This window comes from Zootoca vivipara, chromosome 11, assembly GCF_963506605.1.
Source record: "Zootoca vivipara chromosome 11, rZooViv1.1, whole genome shotgun sequence".
NCBI classification, from domain to species: Eukaryota; Metazoa; Chordata; class Lepidosauria; order Squamata; family Lacertidae; genus Zootoca; species Zootoca vivipara.
This window is the reverse complement of record NC_083286.1, coordinates 45,559,550-45,579,228: the sequence shown is the minus strand read 5'-3', so window position 1 is coordinate 45,579,228 and position 19,679 is coordinate 45,559,550. Positions and strand designations below refer to the sequence as shown.

Below are 19,679 nucleotides of genomic sequence, written 5' to 3'. Positions count from 1 at the left end.
GGACGAAACGTTCTCGCGCACGTGCCGAACTCCCAACTGCAGACCTGTCGGGGGGGGGGGGCGCCGAAAATACTTCGTTTGAGTGGAGGCCACAGGGAAAAAGCATGAACACACCCGATCCATTTGCAACATTGACGAGGCTTTTTACTTGAAATTAAACGCGCAGAGGCTCAAGCGCGCCACGGCCCTTGCTTGCCCTAGTCCTACACCACGGATTTCGCTCAGCTGAACTCGCGGTCGCGGGACAGCAGGGCTGCACCCATCCTTTGCCAGGATGAAGACTGGCGATCAGGGGGTTGGGGACTTAGCTGGAGGGAGAGGGAGAGGGCATATGCTCATAGCTGCCAAGTTATCCCTTTTTTAAAGGGATTTTTCCTTATGCTGAATAGGCTTCCTCGCGAGAAAAGGGAAAACTTGGCAGCTATGCTTCTGCTGTCGAGGGAAGGCGCCCCTTTCGCTCTCCGGCGTCCACCAGCTCCCGCGCCCTCTCCGTGCGCTTTTGGCAAGCCCGAGCCTTCGCTCCGGAGCGGCCGCGGGAAAAGGCCCTCCGGGCACTTCCCGAGGCGGCTGGGCTGCACCCGCTTGCCCGTGGCCAATGGGGCGCGGGGCTGGGCGGAGCCGGGCCGAACTGCCTCCCCGACTGGAGGAGCTCGAAGGAGCGAACTTGCAAACGGCGCTGCGAGCGAGTGAGTAATCCGCGAGCCAGGCGGCGGGAGCACATGGTGGCAGCGGCGACGAAAGGACGCGCGGGCGCCGGGTCCGGGTAGCGAGCGACCGTCTGTCCGTCTCTCTCGCCCCCGCGCTCCTCCTCCGGGCTCCCAGCTGCCCTTGGAAGGCGGCTGATGAATTCCCCCGAGAGAGAGACGCCCGGCGCCCCGCCAGCGCCTCTCTGCTCCCGGCGCGCCGCTGAAAAGAAAAAGACGCGCAGCGGACACTTGAGTCGCCACCGCTACTAACGGCAGACGGACTTTCCGAAGCCACCGAAGGGCTCTGGGTGGCGTCGAAGCTTTTTGAATCGGGGATCGGCTTTGAACTTGGCAAAGCGTTTGAAGGAGATACAGTTCGGATTATTATTGTTGTTGTTGTGTGTATATATACTGTACATATATTGGAGAGGAGGGGATTCATTTCAGGTTGACATATTGCATATGCATACGTAGGTGAAGACTTGCAAGTGAGGTGGGCGGGGACTGGCCGAACTAGAAGAGAGGGATGGAAAGTCCCACTGAGGCAGAAGGCAAAGACCAGTTTGCAAGCTGAACTTTGAAAAGCACCAGACATGGCAAGAAAAGAAAGCCAGCCTAACAGACAGCTGAGAAAGTCGCTTTTGTGCAAGAAAAGGCATCCTTTGCTGGCTAGCCAAATCGCATTCGGCTTCTAAGAGCTTTTTTGCTATTATTGGCCTCTTTTTCCCCCCTAACCTCCCCACTTTATGAATTTCTCTGAAAAAGCCTGCCTCCTTTCCACCATCTGCTTTCCTAGCTCAGCCTTTGAAATGCAGGATTGTTCAGTTTTCTCCTATTTGGATTTCCATCCTCTTCCGGCTGAAATCTGGGACTCTTGACTTTTGCTGCTGTTTTGTTCTTCTTTGACCCACGCGCAGTTGGCTCCTTGCAATTGTCCCACCCTCACCATGTCTTTCAACCACACCATGCTGTCTTCTGCCAACGGCTCTTCCAATGGGACCGGAGGGGCCCCTGAGGGCAGCAAGCCCTTGACCATCCCAGCTGTCATGTTCATCTTTGGGGTGGTGGGGAACCTCATTGCCATTGTGGTGCTCTGCAAGTCCAGGAAGGAGCAGAAAGAGACCACCTTCTACACGTTGGTGTGTGGCTTGGCTGTCACGGACCTCCTGGGCACCTGCCTGGTGAGCCCGGTCACGATTGCCACATACCTGAAGAACGAGTGGCCGGGCGGCCAACCCCTTTGCGAATACAGCACCTTCATCCTCCTCTTCTTTGGACTGTCTGGACTCAGCATCATCTGCGCTATGTCCATTGAGAGGTACCTAGCCATCAACCATGCATACTTCTACAGCCATTATGTGGATAAGAAGCTGGCAGCGCTCACGCTCTTTGCCATCTATGTTTCCAACGTCCTCTTCTGTGCCTTGCCGAGCATGGGCTTGGGCAGCACAAAGCTGCAGTACCCCCAGACTTGGTGCTTCATAGACTGGCGGACCAACGTCTCCACGCACGCCGCCTATTCTTACATGTATGCTGGCTTCAGTTCCTTCTTGATCATGGTCACCGTGGTTTCCAACGTCTTGGTGTGCATGGCCCTGATCCGCATGCACCGACAGTTCATGCGGCGCACCTCCCTGGGGACGGACAATACCGCCAGCCGATTGTCAGACTTCCGCCGGCGCAGGAGCTTCCGGCGCATGGCCGGCGCAGAGATCCAAATGGTCATCTTGCTCATTGCCACCTCCTTGGTTGTGCTGATCTGCTCCATTCCTCTTGTGGTGAGTAATGTTGGCTTAGCCTTTTCTTCCCAGTTTCGTCATTGCAGCTACAGATTCCCCACAGTAGAAAAAGCCACTGTGCTTGGAAAGGGAGGTTCATAACTGCAATATTTTCATGCAGGTGATCTAAAATGTTCTCTCACCCACAAGGGAAAAGAAGGAAGCGACTCTATCCCAGCCAGCCTTCTTCTTTGACATTGTTTATTGCTAGGCGGGGTAGGAGAAGGCTGTGGCCATTTTCATAAAGAAACTAAGAAGCACCTTTGAACTTGCTCTTTGTGTCACATGTTAATGTTGTGTCACCTGCTCACGTGGGACAGCATGCAGAAGAGACATTAAATGCACATTCTGGGCCAGTCCAAATGTGAAATACACATTGCACTCAAAGTTAAGTGGTGGGTGTGTCTGTGAGTGTATGGGAGAAACGGATTGAAGCCCAGTTTTTGAAAAGTCCCTTTGTGCCCCAGGAATTGTCAATAGCTCCCCAAATATAAAAGCAGCCCTGCATATGGAGTAGTTAAATAATACTTGAATTCTATACCAATGTGCTGCGTGAACTAAAGCTCATAGCAACATACATGCACACACAGATACTTCCTAACCTCAAACTTACTGAAACTGCAAAGTTTGTGGTCGGCACGGGAAGTTGGATGAATTTCTACATGTTTATAGGGCTAGCGTGAAATTTGCAGAGACACTCACATGCTAGAGAATAAAATGACTGCTGAAGTGTTTTAAAATCCCCAACTGTTAGCGATACGTGTGTTGCATAAATATTTCTGGATGGGGATTTCAGGCTGAAACATTTACAGCCTGTGCCTTGCAGTCTGCTGGTTTTAGCTGATTCCAAAAGATCTCCCTTTGAGAAATGCAGAGATGTTATTGTTGCGCAGATTGCTTCCTTCAGTAACAGTTGTGTGCTTGATGTCAGGAGGTAAATCTTCTAGAAAAAAGCTCACCCTTAAAGAAAGACCTGTGCTTGTCTTCCTTTCCCCATTGACTGGGGTGTGGAGGGTGAAGGTGTGTGCCGGGGGGTGGTGGTGGTGGGGAAAACCAGTTGTGAGTTTAGCTGAGACTTGTACCAATAAAACAGAAACCAATGAAACATGGCAAACTACTTCTTTCTTGGCAAGGGTACATTAAACAAACTACTGACAGCACATACTTGCTTATCGCCCCGCCCTTTCACCCCGGGAGCTAAGCCGTTGTTGTTAGGGGAGAAGTGCGGCGAATCCAGCTTGGTGCAATGGAGTTTATTGTAGGCGATAATCGTTCTGAAATAACTCCCTCTCGAGGGTGTAGCAAAACCAGAGAGGCTCATAATTAAGAGGGAAAGAGGACTGGGCTGAGCACAATCCTGAACTGTTCAGGTAAATGGTATACTTTTACAAGTCAGGCCAGTTTTGCTGCATAACTAGCATAATCCAGCTGTGGTTCTGGGTTACTAGTGCTTGACAAGCTGTCTGGCTGGTGTTTTCCGGTGTGTAACTGGACACTTTTGCATGCGGTGCTCTTTACAGGGGCTGCGTTGCACAGAGTCTTTTTCTTACACCGAAACCATCTCCATTTAAGGGGGGGAAAGTGCAATCGACACATAGGAGAGGCATGTTGTCAGTGCTCTGCAAAGGTTGCCACAGCAAAAGAGACACATTTGCATTCTACCTTCGTGGATGGAGATGGTCTCTGTGTAGGAAGAAGCACCCTTGTAAAACATGGGAACGGATTGAGACAAAAACATATTGGGTCGCGGGGTATTTCAAATAGACTACGTTCACAAACAGAGGGAATCTGAGCCTACCGAGTTGTGTGCTTTTGGACAAAAAGGAAACTCTGAACAGTGAAAATAGACTTTGTTTACTGCCCGGGCACTAGCCTGTTTTTGTTTCAGCAGCAGATGTTTCAGCAGAATAACCCAAGCATTTTGACATTGCTGCAACGTGTATTAATAAACATAAACTGGAACTCCTGTTTCTCCATCTAAACATATTCTAAATGCCAGCGGCTGGTCCTAGAAGTTAAGCTATAGTGAGTGGGCCGTGATGGAGCCTCCTACACATTTTGAGATGAGATAATTCCGGACCGTACCATTTCAGACTGCATGCTGGGGACCGCTACAAAAGCTCTGTTGCAACTAGTAAAACTAGTGTTCTTGTTTTTAAGATATTAAGATCTCTCTCTCTCTCTCTCTCTCTCTCTCTCTCTCTCTCTCTCTCTCTCTCATCTCTGTATCTCTGTATCTCTGTATCTCTGTATCTCTGTATCTCTATCTATCTATCTATCTATCTATCTATCTATCTATCATCTATCTATCTATCTATCTATCTATCTATCTATCTATCTATCATCCATCTATCTATCTATCTATCTATCTATCTATCTATCTATCTACTGTATCTATCTCTTGGAAGATGTTGTTGATACCTATTGTATCAAAAATGCAGTAATATGACCTGCAGCCTGATGTCCAGAACTGTACCAGCTCTTAAGAGGTATAGGCTCGTACTTTAACAGGCATCTTCCAGCTTGCCAGCTCCCCAGGGCAAGTGTCCTCTTGTAGACACCTGGTACCACACTGATCCCTACCTCTCAGGTCTCGTTTCTACTGCATTTTTCAAGCAGGTAAGAAACAGCACCACAGAGTCCCGCTGTTTCTTACCTCTCTCCATATCCCAGACAAATCAAGAGAAGCTGCTTCTTCCCAAGCCCCTCTGCGCATGCCGTAGGATGCAAAGGAGGGAGTGGGCGAGTTCCACAAGTTAGTGGATAGCAAAAACCCTGGCAGCCCAGCGGTGGGTCTACCGGGATGCAGAGTATGGGGGTGGGGGCAGGGAAGAGAGACACTTCGGGAAGCACTGAAGGTTAAGGTGGTTTGCCACCGTGGGAACAGGCTGTTTGGCTAAATGGACCTCTGTTCTGATCCAGCAAGGCTGTTATATTCTTATTAAATCCATCTGAGATTCCAAAATGAAACAGGACATGTGAAATGGTTGTCCAGGTTGTCAATTGGAAACACCAGTTGGATCCGAAGATGGGATAATTGTGTAATAGTCAGTGAGTTCTAGACATGGGTACATAAATTCTGTGGGGTTTTCTTCCCAGTAGCTGTTTGGAGGTGGATACTTTCTTTTCTTTCTTTTTTAAGGAAAAGATGCACTGATTGAAAATGTTTGCATCCGATTTAGAGGGGAACTGAGTTTACTCCAGTGCTAGCTCTATATCTATCTATCTATCTATCTATCTATCTATCTATCTATCTATCTATCTATCTATCTATCTATCTATCATCTATGCTATTAGGCTAAGAGAAAGTGCATAGCTGTCAAGTTCTCCCTTTTTAAAAGGGAAATTCCCTCATGCTGAATAGGCTTCCTCGCGAGAAAAGGAAAAACTTGACAGCTATGAAAGTGACTTACCTAAGACCCCCCTGTGTGCTTAATGAATGAATATGGATTTGAAATCAAGTATTTCTGGTCCAAGCCCAAAACTCATGAATGTTGAATGTATGTTATGTTTGGGGAACGTTGAGGCTGATTGTGGCATTGGTGACGCGACGGTTACTACATAGCTGGGAAGTTGGATAAAATTATTTCCTGCGTGAGGAGCGATCCCACAGCGGAGGACAACTGTGACCTCACAGGGCTGACACAGGCAGTCTAGCGCACAGTGCTGGTAGCAAAAGAATAAAAAAGGTACTGTATGGGGAATAGATAACTAAACTAAAAACTACCAGACTAACATATGCTTTGCAATTTAAACTGGCTAATGAATATGAAAGTAGTTAAATGGTAAATGTATGTAATTAGTGGGAGGAACCCCCCCCTACTGAGCTTATTTCAGAAACTAGTGCCCCATATTTATTGAAGCAAGGAAAGAGTCAAGTTACTTGGCTAAAATCTGACAGAAAACTGGAAGAAATTAAGAGCAGAATCATAATAATAATAATAATAATAATAATAATAATAATAATAATAATAATATTTATACCCCGCCTATCTGGCTGGGTTTCCCCAGCCACTTAAAAACAGCACACAGACAAATAAAAGCATGTTGCTTCCACACATTTGAAATGGTTGTATATTCATGGTCAAACACTGAATGAAGACCTTTAGTGTACCTTTAAAGTGAAGAGGCAAGTAATAAACCCAAGGAGGTGTATATTTAGCAAACAGCACATTCCCTGCTGAATGAGACCATGTCATAACAAGGTTTATTGCATGTGTTTTTTTGGAAACTGCAGCAACAATGTCTTTGCGTCACTCCAATAAGTTACGACTACGTGAAAGGAGTTTCTTGTGGTTTATATCTACGACCTGGTCCCATCCAAACATTCTGGACTCCAACTCCCATCAGCCCCAGCCATCAGAGCTCACAGTCCAACAACATCTGGAGGACCACAGGACCCCCATAAGAGAGAATGGCTGGCTTAAGACCAACTCAGGAATTTGAACCCAGATCTGCCCGGTGAGAGGCAGGCATTTTATTCCACTAGGCTGAGGTATTAAGAAGAATAGTATCTTGCATTTGAAGGAGCAGACCTGATCCTCTGTCCAGCCATTCTTGGTTTGACCAAAAGCAGCTTAGTGAGTTACACTGTGGTGACAAGTGATTCCCCGCCACCAAAGTGCTAGTGACTGTTTATTGAAGTTTGGCTTGAAGTTAGCCCTGGCTGTCAGTTGGACTCTTGCACTGATTTTAGAGCAGGTATCCCCAACCTGCGGCCGTCCAGGTGTTTTGGCCTACAACTCCCATAATCCCTAGCTAACAGGACCAGTGGTCAGGGATGGTGGGAATTGTAGTCCAAAACATCTGGAGGGCCCGAAGTTTGGGGATGCCTGCTTTAGGGCAAGCAGTCTTTCCCTTTTTCACATCCCGCAACATGGGACTGACTCGAACGACTCCTATCATCCTTGTGCACTGATGGGAGCTACCAACATCCCTGCTCTGTTCCTCTGTGATCACCTGGGGTCCCTGAACAAAGCCCCCCCCCCCCATGTTCCCTTTAGATTGGTTTCAGCTGGCATTGATGAGGTAGCAGGCCAGATTTGGGAAGTGCACAGAGGCTGCGTAAGACAAGTACCAAGTTCTTCTGGGCAAAGGTTACCGGTACTTTGTAAATCCAGCCTCCCACTTAATATTAACTGGCTGGCTATATATAGCCGTGTATCAGAATGTGATAGAGGGACTTTTATGAGCACAGGTGAAGACTTGGTGGAAGGAGACTCCTTTGTTTGTTGTGGGAGGTAACTGCTATAAAAGGGCACTTTATGGTAAGCTTTGCTGGGTAAGGCGTATATAATGTTTGCCTTTAGTCAGGACCGGGGGGGGGGACACACCCCTTCCCTTAAAGTATTGGATAAAAACTAAAGCCCATGCTTGCACACGACACATTTAAAGCACATCCCTCCCACCCCGTAACAGAATACTGGGAACTGTAGTTTACCCCTCATTGAACTATGATTCCCAGCACCCTTAACAAACTACAGTTCCCAGGATTCTTTGGTGGGGGACTGTGCTTTAAATGCATGGCATGTGTGTAAGCTCGGTGTTGAGGGCTGGCTCACAATACTGTCTTTTTTTAGCGTTGCCAAACCTCACAATCACACCGGGAGCTAAATATCTTATCTGGATATGGAAGCTTTCCACCTGGAGGGAGACTTTGAAATGGGGCCGTACTCTTGTCACCCATTCTCATGTGCATTCTGAGGTGACACAGCCAAGCGGGGGACTGTACCGCATGTGAGTCTTCATATTTGAACTCTGTGGCATAGGCAATCTTGACCCTCCAGATGTTTTGGGACTACAATTCCCATCATCCCTGACCACTGGTCCTGTTAGCTAGGGATCATGGGAGTTGTAGTCCCAAAACATCTGGAGGGCCGTAGTTTGGGGGTGCCTGCTCTAAAAGCATGTTTGAGGCATAGAAGCCTTCCTGTTTCGAGCTCCAGAGGGAGACGGTTCCACTATCAACCAGTTCTTACTGTCAGGAAGTTCTTCCTGATGTTTAGTTGGAAGCTCTTTTCCTGTAACTTGAAGCCATTGGTTCGAGTCCTACCCTCCCAAGTGGGAGAAAACAAGCACACTCCCTCCTCCATGTGACAGCCCTTGAGATATTTGAAGATGGCTATCATATCTACTCTCACAGAGCTGTCTTAAGCATATCCGGCGCTGTGGTGCAAAGCTCCCTCCGATGCCCCCCCATTTTTCAGAGTTGTCGACCTTTTTTTAGAGAGGACGGCACTGCCGACAGGGGTGGTGGAGGCGAGCAGTGGCTGGAGGGCAGCTCCTCCAGCGGGGAAGCTTAGTTGGCCACTACATGCTGCGGTAGCCACAGCATACGGAGGCTCCAAGCGTGGTGCTGCTTCGGCGCAGGCGGCATGGTGGAGGTGGGCAAGGGCGGCGAGCTGATGCCGGGAGGTGCCACGTCCAGTCTCCGCCTCTTCCTTGGCACCCTCCAGAACTTGTCGCCATGCGCCACTAGCCTCTATGGGTAAAACGCCCCTGTCCTCTCAGTCTCCTCTTTTCCAGGCTCAACCACCACTGGAATGTGGCCTCCAAAAGGTTCCCCACCTCTGCTGGAAAGGATTTCAATGGAAGCAATTCCCATTGAGCTCGGCTGAATTTGCTTCTGAGTCAAACATGGGTTGGATTGCACTGTTTTGAGTTTGATTTCCACCAGCAGCCCTGCTAGTAAAGAGGGCTGGGTGGAGCTTCCTTTGGGAATGAAGTCATTTGTCTCCCGTGACCAGGTTCCAAAATATGAGCACCTTTCCCTGTTTGCAAAGAGTTACGACCGGCAGGCATCGCTAGCACACAGCAGCCCCTACAAATATCCAGCAATTAATGCAGCTTTGCGATAAAAATGAAGTTTATTGAGTTAAGTGTTCTAGTTTGCTTAGTGAGTGATTGGGTTGTTTTTTTTATTTTAAAAAATCTGCATTAGTCAGGCGCGTTGTGTCAACTTCGTACAAGTTTTAGGAACAGCTGGATACACACTAATATTTCCCCGCAGCAGTCTCTGCATCAGAAGGCTTTTATCCGAACAAGCTGTTCGTCTGAGAGTGGAATTTAGACCATGACTGCATTTCCCTGGAGTAGCTGTGTTAAAGCAAGAAGCAACTTAATTTGTGCAATTATAGGGAGGGTGGTGGGTGGGAAGACATTCGTGAATTCAGATAAGCTTATCTGGTTGTGTCTGGCACTTATACTTGCACAAGACTTGCTCAGAAACAAAGGTTTGGCATCTACCAGCAGGGCTGCCGGATGGCCATTTTTTGAGAGGGTTGTCCAGAACCTCGTCGGACAGCTGTTTTCAACCTGCTGCCCTTCTGATGTTGCTGGACTACAACTCTGGCTGTCTCTGGCCATTAGCCATGACCGCTGGGAGTTGTGAACCAGCAACATCTAGCGAACATCTAGCTTGCTGCCAACTCATGCCTACTCTATAGAAGCGGCACCACATCTCAGTACTGCCCATTTGTAAGATGTACTTTAACTAGGGCTGAGCGATACTTGGTTTTCAACATTGTGATATATTAGCAGCTGAACATCGCAATGTACCGATATATCACAATGTCTGAACTAAGAATGCAACTATGTAGAGGCATCGGCGGGCTTCACAGTTTCCCCCACTTTGTGATTTTTGCCAGCGCCCGTGCTTGTGATTCGCTGTCCCCTGAAGGAGGCAGGGGAGACCTGAGCCGGCAGAGTTCATGGGGGCTGCAGGAATCGAGAGATGCATTGGCTGGCTTTATGGTTTCCCCCACATTATAATTTCTGCATAGCCCCCCCCCCCCACACACACACATCATGATTCACAATATATTGCCAGGTCAAAAATTATGAAATCGATATCACAATATGGACTTCAAACTTGGGTTTTAGATGATATATGGACATATCCCCCAGCCCTACAGGTAACATATTTTATGTGGGTGAAATGAATGCTTTCAACTATGTGTACCCCACATACTCAACTAGAGTATGTGGGGTACATTTATCCATGACTGTCACAGAATGCAGCCAGGCATTTGGCCCCATATAACACACAGCGAAGCTTCTAGGTTCCCTTGTGGGGGGTGGTGTGCTGTTGGTCTGGCTGGGTTTCGTGGGGGGGGGGCATGTTGCTCTCCAAATGGTTCTCTTTTTATCTTGAAGTTTCTTTAGCTCTTCTTTAGCCCTCCGCTTGTTGCTGCCCTACAGCATCCAACAGCTGGGGTAGCTTACTTGCTAGAACTTGAGACTCATAATCCTGGGGTCATGGGATTCGAGTCCCATGTTGGGCATAAGATTCCTGCATTGCAGGGGGTTGGACTGGATGACCCTTGGGGGTGCCTTCCAACTCTACAATTCTCTAATTCTATCCCATGCTGGCTGGGGCTGATGGAATCCATCAGCACATGAAAGAAAACAACGACCCTTGCTTTGATATTTGTTACCAAATAATAAAATATACTTATTATTTATTTAGAGGTGAATGTACAAAGCTGTATAGAGGGTCCCTCTAGCCCAGTATTGCCCTACTGTGACTGGTGACGGCTCTCTAGGGTCCAGGATCTCTAGATTCCTGCCTTCTTCTGCTATTTTTTTTTAATTAGGGTTTGAACCTGAGACTTTGGGTGTGCAAAACCTGTGGTCTTTGGCTTGTCACCTGTGGTGAGCGAGATTTGCTCTAGGGGAACAGTGCTGTTTGTTTTCCTTTCACACCACAAACAATTAACATAGGCATGTGTAGGCAAGCAGGCTCAGTCAATATTTTTGTGGGCTTTATTTGCAAGACTGCAGAACATTAAAGCATATGCAAAAAAAAAGAGAGCAGTGAATATGCAGTGACTTCACCCCTGCACAACCTACAACCGGGATACTCGGAATTCAGCCTTAACAGAAAATTGTTGCAGGCTCCCAAAAGATGCCAAGATACATCCTTTGGTGAGTCACTAAGGAAAGAGAGATGATACCTTAAAGGTATTTTGGAGGTAAGGGAATAAGCTGGGTTGATTACCATTTCCTATGGGATGGTGATTGTCTTCTTCTCCCTTAGCAGTATGAAACTGGACAGCCAACACGTTGCGGTTGGATTGGGCACCTGAGTTCCAAATCTGCATTCTGTTGAGGACTCATGGCATAGCCCTTGTTGCTTGCCTCCGTTTCTCACTCTGTAAAATGGTAAATGCAAAGTAGCACAGATGAGGAAACGTGGTTCCCCTCAGCCTTCCTTGTACTGAAACACTTGCCTGGTGGCTGCAAGCAACAAGGAATTGAATGCCCATGAGTGAGGGGGCTGGGAAGCCCCTCCTCCCTCTTGGAAGAACATAGGAAACTGCCTTATGCTGAGTCAGACCACTGGGTCTATCTAGCTCAGTATTGTCTACACCAGGCGTGTCCAACAGGTAGATCGTGATCTACCGGTAGATCACTGGATGTCTGTGGTAGATCACTGGTAGACTGCTGGCTCACCCCAAAGAAGTTCAACAAACTTTGTTCTCCTAAAAAAAGCTCTACAACTTTTACCCAGATCCCCCCAAAACAGGGCTTTCCTTCCTAAAACAACAACAACTCAACAACTTTAACCAAAAAAGGGGGTAGATCACTGCCAGTTTTTAACTCTGCGAGTAGATCGCAGTCTCTTGGGAGTTGGCCACCCCTGGTCTACACTTATTGGCAGCAGCTCTCCAGGGTGTCAGGCAGGGGTCTATCCCAGCCCTACCTGGAGATGCCAGAGATTGAACCTGCATGCAAGGAAGATGCCATGCCACTGAGTCAAGGTCCTTCAATAAGCAAGACAGCGCTCCTTATTCCTCCTGCTAGGTTGCGTCTTCTTCTTTTTTGCAGGCTAGTAACTTTTGTGGGCTTATTTACAAGGCTGCCTTAAGCCACCAGCTTTCAGACTTTCTCCTTTCAGGAAACACTTTCCACATCCACTTGTCTGCTAAGGATTTTAGCATCTGCTCTGTGTTGCAACAGGTACTTGCGAATATTTGAAAGCTCACATTCTGCACTACGTTGGCCAGCCCTGTTGGTTTGAAAGTGCATGCTGTACCTAGATCTCACCTGAGACGCCCTTGAATTAACTGCAAAGATCAGAAGTGGTGGGCAGCCCCTGGTCTTCTACAATGGCTGATCTTCTCACTGTAATAAATAGAGAGGTCCCTGAACAGCTCCTAAATGATTGGAGACAGCGTGTTAGTCTCTGGCAGCAAAACGTCTTGGGGCACCCTAAAAACGAATACATTTTAGTAAGGCATAAACTTTTGAGGCCTAGAGCATCTGATGAAATAGAAGGTTAGCCCCCAAAAGCTTATGCCAAGTGTTAAAGGTTAAATTTCCACAAGACTTTTTGTTGTTTTAACTTCTATGCAGGTAAGTGGTGAGTTCCCCATAGAATTTGGGTGCAAATCCGATGCATGTGGCTTAAAATTTCACAATCTAATTTTGTTTGACTTTTGCTGCACTTTCTTGCTTTATATTAAACCAGCTTTCCCTTTGGGCCACAGCCCTCCAAAGCCGAAAGCAAATTCTAAAGACACCATCAGAAGCATAGTCTCTCTGCCACCTAGTGGTTTGAACTGAATGTGTCCGAGTTGAATTCAACCAGTAACACCTTCAGGTCAAAGCAACTACACTCCAGTAGAGCTGATTTGCTTCCTGATGGGGGCTTATTCTGCAAACAGGTCGTTGAGAATTTGCAAATGCAATACTGGCATAGATTTGCCAGTTAAATGGGGTGAAACAGGGTGAAATTTGGGCTAGTATTTTGATGCCAACAATGCTGTGTGGATGCGGAGAAAAAAACCCCACCTTGCATACACAAAGAGCACCAATCCCATAATGAAACATTTGTCTGGAAGCATCGTTGGTGCCATAGAATGAGAAGCAGAGCAAGTGAAATCCTAGGGCCCGCTGGTGTGTAAGATGTGAGCCTGTTACGGTACTTCCTTAGGAAGCTGCCTTAGACCAGCTAGCTCAGTGCTGTCTACACTGACTGGCAGAAGCTCTACAGAGTTTAAAGCAGAGAAATATCAGGGATTGAGCCTGGGACCTTTTGCAGGTAAAGCAGATGCTCAGCCATGGAGCCACATCCCTTCAGGTGGATGTTTAAGAAAAGTTTATGATGGCGGGGAATGGCTGCTTTTATCTACAAGGTATTTACAATACAGTGGGACCTGGACTTACGAGCTCCTCGACATCCGACGTTTTCGACTTACGAGCGGAAAAAGTGGCCGTGTGCTTACAATTTCCTCGACATCCGAATGGAAAACCCGTTCGCGGCTAGATGCGGTTTCCTTGACTTACGAGTTTTTAGATGCGGTTTCCTCGACTTCCGAATTTTTCCGTTTCCAATGCATTCCTATGGGAAACCGCTTTTCCTATGGGAAACTCGACTTACGAAGTTTTCGACCTACGAGTGTGCATTCGGAACGGATTAAATTCGTAAGTCGAGGTCCCACTGTATGTGATTTCCATATTGCCAAAAGTTCGATATAAGTTGCCTTTTGTGACATTGCAGGAAGTGTAAGATAATTTACAGCGCAATAAACAAAGGCTGTTATTAGGTACTATTGTTAATCAGCTATTACTCATTCTTAGAAGAAAGTGCTAACTATTTTCTTTCATTTCTTAGTGCAGTCAGATACTAGAATCTGCTCTCAATCACCACTATCAAAATGTCCTTAACTCTCTGTCCCTTTCATTAATCTTTGTACCCACCCGTTAGTCAACTGAAACTTTAGTTTATTAATCTGACAAATGGAAGTTTGCAGCTCTGCCTAATACTCTCTAGCATTTATATAGCATTTATTGAGTGTTGAAAGCTTCAACTTTTCTGCAAATCCCGTACAAGCCTGTATGGTAGGACAGTGTGTTATTACCCCCACATTGCAGATTGGGGCGGGTGAGGAGCTGAGAGTGACTTCCTCTCTATAACAAGAGGTGAGATTTGAACTGCAGGCTTCGTGATTTTGCAGCTCTGTTTCTTAGCTGCTATGCTGTAGCAGCAGCTCATTCCTAAATGAAAAGTGCAATCGCTTAGGTCACAAGGGTGCCCAAACTTTTTTCAAAGAGGGCCAGATTTGATGAAGTGAACATGCATGAGGGCCGACCAAAGTTGTCCAGCTTTTTTTAGGATTGAAGTTGCTGAGCTTTTTAAAGGGTTTCCCCCCAGGACATATACTGCCACGGGGGCCGGATTAAATCAACTGGCGGGCCGGATTTGTCCCCCCAAACGGACTTTGGACATGCCTGGTTTAGCCCAAGCCCAAAGTTCAGCGCCTTCAGGTCTTGCTGAATTCAATAAAAGCTTTCAGCACATGCATAATTATCTCACAGTTAAAGCCAAGCAGGACTTTACAAAGTGATGGTTCGTGCCCTTAGGTTGTGCTTGCATAAGGATTAGCACAGGCACAATGAAACATTCCCCCTTTCCTCTCCACCTTTGGGGTATCCCCCCAGATCTGCTCCAGAGGGTTGGGGAAACCCCAGAAAAGATTTGGCGGGCACCCAGAGGGAGAACATCACATTGTACAAGGAGGAATCCTTGCACTGGCAGAGCATTTTGCATAGCTCTGTGTGAAGTACAGCCCATAGTCTTTAAGTACCTAGCCATCATCCTATGCCATTGTTGTGCAACTTTAAACTATCTGTCCAATTGCCGCCAGGATTAGTGTAAAACATTATAAATAGGACATCATCAGATTCACATGGGAAGGTGTCAACTGCATAATTTGATGCGGTTCATCATTTTAAGTGGTGTACATTTCTTTTTTTATTAAAAAAAAGGTTCGTTCCAGGCAAGCTGTCGTTAAAGCAGTCTATCCTCTGACAAGCTTCTACAGGCATAATATGGAGGGTGTATATATATATATATATATATATATATATATATATATATATATATGCACACTGGAATACTCAAGTCTTGGAAGATACTAGCAAAAGTTACTTCTAACCTCAAAGAGCAAACAGTTCCAGGCTTGTCCCTGAAAGAGAATTTGCCTGGAGGTGGAAGTTCGGGGTCCAATTTTTTTTTTTTTTTTGGAAACATATATTTATGAGAAGGCTGGCTGGATTAGGGCGATTGGCTGGATCTCCCGAAATGACTCAAGGCCACATTCTGCAGCTCTTACGCACCCAGAACAGTTAATAGCAGAGTTGGTTGTAGAAGGGAGAGAAAAAGGAGGCGGCTGAAATAACAAAAACAAAACTGGGAAGAAGCTTAATTGTGAGCTCTAAATTAGGGAAGAGAGACGGAATGTCAGGGAGTGCAGAGAGCAGTCACATCAGAAATAATTCACAAAATGTTTGTTATAAGAATTTTAAGGTCTCAAATATAGAATAGATTTTCATAAATGCACACATATCTAAATATATGAACCATGTGTCTGAAATAGTAATGGAGAGCAACCCTGAAGCCATTTGGACTCTCCCAATGACCTCAAATATTCCTCTGCAGTAAGGGAGGCAAATGGGGAGAGCCTTCCCATTGTCTTTTTGCTTGCAAATCCTGTCTTAAGGGCGTATTTGTGTATGAATAGGGTGAGCCTGTGACCTGGATTCAGGAACTAAACATTAACCATCACAAAAGAATGGCCAGGCTGCCCAGGTAATGAAATCAGTGACCATTACCAGGTATCCTGGCAGGCAGGATTTCTGCTGTAGACCGCCTCCTTCTGTGATGTATGTATGCTGTTTTAGGTGGGTGGTCTTGGGCCACAGGGTGGGCAATTTCAAAAGTCTATATAAGGGCTTGCACACCATTGTTCAGGGTTCCCCTCCCTCCTGCGTGTGATAAGTGGGGACCCTGTTGCAACAGTTCCTTGAATAAAGATCAGGGTTACCAGCCGCTTTGATTCTCAATATACTGTACTCTGGTTGGCCTCTTATATTCTCCTACTGATAGGGAACCCACTTAAAGACTCTATACAGGCTCTGGAATACCCCATAAGGGAAAGGGAGCAGTTTTTCTTATAACAGGTTTCATTGGCCTGCTAATATGCCAGTACAGTCATACCTTGGGTTACAGATGCTTCAGGTTGTGTGTTTTCGGGCTGCGTACCGTGCCGAACCCGGAAGTACCAGAACAGGTTACTTCTGGGTTTCGGCGCTCACGCATGCACAGAACCCCTAAATTGCGCTTTGTGCATGCGCAGAAGCGCCCCACCATGACCCGCATGTGCGCAGATGCGGCGCTGCAGGTTGCGAATGTGCCTCCCGCAAGGATCACGTTCACAACCCAAGCGTCCACTGTATTTTAGATGGCATGGAGGGTGGGGTACAAATATATTTTTATCTCCTTTGACATGACACAAACCTTCGCTCTGCCCATCACCCTGCCTGCTGTAACATGCAGTTGCTAAGCCAGCTGTCAGCTTTGAAATGTCAGCTTGGCCCTCACTCATCAACTTTTTATTTCACTCTCTCTCCCTTCCTCCCTCCCCGCAATCTCTCTTCAGGTGCGTGTCTTTGTGAACCAGTTGTACCAGCCACCTTTGGTGAAGGACATTCAGCAAAACCCCGACTTGCAGGCCATCCGCATCGCTTCGGTCAACCCCATTCTGGACCCCTGGGTGTACATCCTGCTTCGCAAGACGGTGCTGAGCAAAGCCATCGAGAAGGTCAAGTGCCTCTTCTGCCGCATCGGCGGAGGCCACCGCCAGCACTCGGGAAGCAACTTCAACTGTGCGGACGGCCGCCGGGCTTCCTCTGCCACGGCCACCCATTCGCCCTCCTTCATTTCCCGGGAGCTGAGGGAGGTTAGCAGCACCTCGCAGACGCTTCTGTACCCACTGGAGCCGAGCGAGGGGCCCGCTGGGGACCGGATGCTGTTGCCAGGGGCCAGCAGCCGCCCGGCCCAGTCAGACACTACGTCCATAAGGACACTGAGGAGCTCAAACACCTCGGAGTCGTCCCAGGGCCACGAGTCGGAGACTGTCTTTTTGGTGAACGAACTCAGGTCCGGCGCTGCTCAGAAGGGCAGCTCTCTTCAGGTCACCTTCCCCAGCGAGACGCTGAACTTGTCAGAGAAGTGTATATAAAGGAACGGAGGACGTTTGTGAGGTGCAGAAGGTCCTTTGGAAGAGGACCGGAGAGGAACTCGTACAGCGGACATATCAAATGTCCGGCCCTTTGCCATCTGGTCTGCCCTGCCCATTGTGGTTAAGGCACACCAGAGGCCTAACAAGGCTGCCTTGCCGATCTAATGGGACTGTGTGGCCGTTTAGGGCAAGGTGAGCTGTAAACGGGCATCTAGTAAGAGAGCTCCTTTGGGTACGAAATGGCAACGGGGTGGAATTAAACATCCTGGTTGCAAAACGTATGCCATCTTTCTTGAAGAGCTGGGCGTTGGAGCGGATGTTCATTTGAGTGTGATAAGCACAGTTCTTGCAGGTGACCAAGGATCACCCCACAGACATATCAGACTCTGCTGATGTAACAGGTGAATGTATGGCGGTGGCAGGTAATCCTAGGACCAGCTCATGCAGGTGTGCAGGCTGTTGCTGCTGCTTGTTGCCTTTCCTTGCCCCGTGACGCAGGACTGTTTTGCAGAAGATCCAGGGTTTGGAAAGAGTTGCTGATTTCCCCCATCCAGACACGACCGAAGCATACTTATCCACTATTCCTCTCCCCTCCCTTATTACTTAATAAGGTTTAGAGAGAACTAATTCAGGCAGTTGCTGGTAACTGCGTAAACTGCTCCAGTCAATGGTGAAATCGAGAATCTCTCCTGTGGTGTGGGGGAAAAAAAATGTGAATTTCTCTGGCTGTGTATAGCGTGACTGAATGTATTTTTAAAAAATGCTGTATTCTTCTCTGTGAGAAGGTTCATTATTAATACAAAGTATATAAAAAGAAATATTGCCAGCCCTCTCTTCCTCCTTACGCCTGCTGATAGATAGTTTTACGTTAAATTTATTTTTCAGATATGCAAACTCAGCAGGCCATAGCAGAGCGAATTCCTAAGGCAGGAAGTGGAGGGATTTGGAATTAGAGGAGGAAAATGTTATGAAACCACTGGGGGAAATAAAGGAAAAGGCTTTTATGTTTTTTTAAATGTTCCTTGTATTGTATGTGTGTGAGTGTACTAAGAAAGAAAAAGAAAGCAGAGTTTATGTGTTGTGAATGTCTTCTCTAAATGCAGCGGCTTTAACGTAGGCCAACAATCCAGTCCCCTAAACATTTTATCCGCACTTACGGCACAATCCTACTCAGGTTTACTCAGAAGTAAGTCCCGCTGTGTTCAGTCAGTGGAGCTTAGTCTCAGGCAAGCAGGAGGAAGCTTTTGCAGCCTTAATTATGATAGTGGGAATTCTTGCAATCTGGAAAATGTTTCCCGGATCATGGCTCAAAACATCCATCTCTGGCCCGTGCCCGTTTTCCTCAACCTCAAACTTCTTTCCTCGGAAGCAAACTTCTGAGTGGAGCCCAAGCAAATAGGTTTAGGATTGTAATCCTAGGACCAGCTCATGCAGCTAGCTGCTCCTGTGCCGGAGTTTGCAGGGCTGTCAGTGGTCGAACAAGCATTGTACAGTTGCAAGTATTGTAGGAAGTGCTGCTTCTACATGGGATATGTATATGCAGCTGCTGTGTGTGTGTGTGCTTGTGGCAGCTTTTTTTTTAAAAAAAACCACTGCCATTGCATATTTTTTTGGCTGCAGGGATTTGGGGGCAGTAGATCCTACCATGAAAGTTCATACAGCCGTGCCATGAACACATCATCCGTTAGAGGTGACCAAGTTTGCATGAAGAAATGCATAGCCTTGAAAAAAGAAAGCTGCTAAAATATTTTGACTTGTTAAATGTTGTATCATTGTACAGTGTCCCTTGGCTTACAGGAGTGTACTATTGCCAGTTGCCTGCACAGAATACCTTTTCAACTGTCAATAGAGGGCCCCTTCCAATTCTACCGTTCTAGTTACCATTGCTTTCTGTATTAAGGGTTGGACCACTGTACGAGATGTGGAGAAGCAAGGAAACACAGGACCGGGTGCCGTATTGTGTCCATGTGCATGTTTTAGGATTGAACCTAGAGATGATCAGTTATTCCACCATGGGCAGCCTGGTTGGGGGGGGGGGCTGCATGCCAGAGGTGGGTGGGGTTGGGAGCAAAAATAGACAGAGCAACAGATGCGAGCCTTACCTTTGTTGTACAGTAGCTCTGTATTCCACCCACGGGAAAGTGAGAAGCTTCTGATACCCACACACATTTCTCCATCTGGCAGGCAGG

General features: G+C 47.2%; 1 protein-coding gene across 1 annotated transcript; it reads left to right on the top strand.

Annotated features, from left to right (window-relative positions):
• The first annotated feature begins 681 nt into the window (after positions 1–681).
• On the top strand, positions 682–18,180 carry PTGER4 (prostaglandin E receptor 4). Its single transcript, XM_035100431.2, has 2 exons — positions 682–2,464; positions 16,909–18,180. The coding sequence occupies exons 1-2, from the start codon at positions 1,634–1,636 to the stop codon at positions 17,488–17,490; spliced, it is 1,413 nt and encodes a 470-aa protein (XP_034956322.1). The 5' UTR covers positions 682–1,633; the 3' UTR covers positions 17,491–18,180.
• Positions 18,181–19,679: the final 1,499 nt, after the last annotated feature.

Coding starts and splice junctions, on each gene's coding strand:
- PTGER4 (XM_035100431.2), top strand. CDS start 1,634: ATGTCTTTCAACCACACCATGCTGTCTTCTGCCAACGGCTCTTCCAAT. Junction 2,465..16,908: donor TCTGCTCCATTCCTCTTGTG/GTGAGTAATGTT, acceptor ATCTCTCTTCAG/GTGCGTGTCTTTGTGAACCA.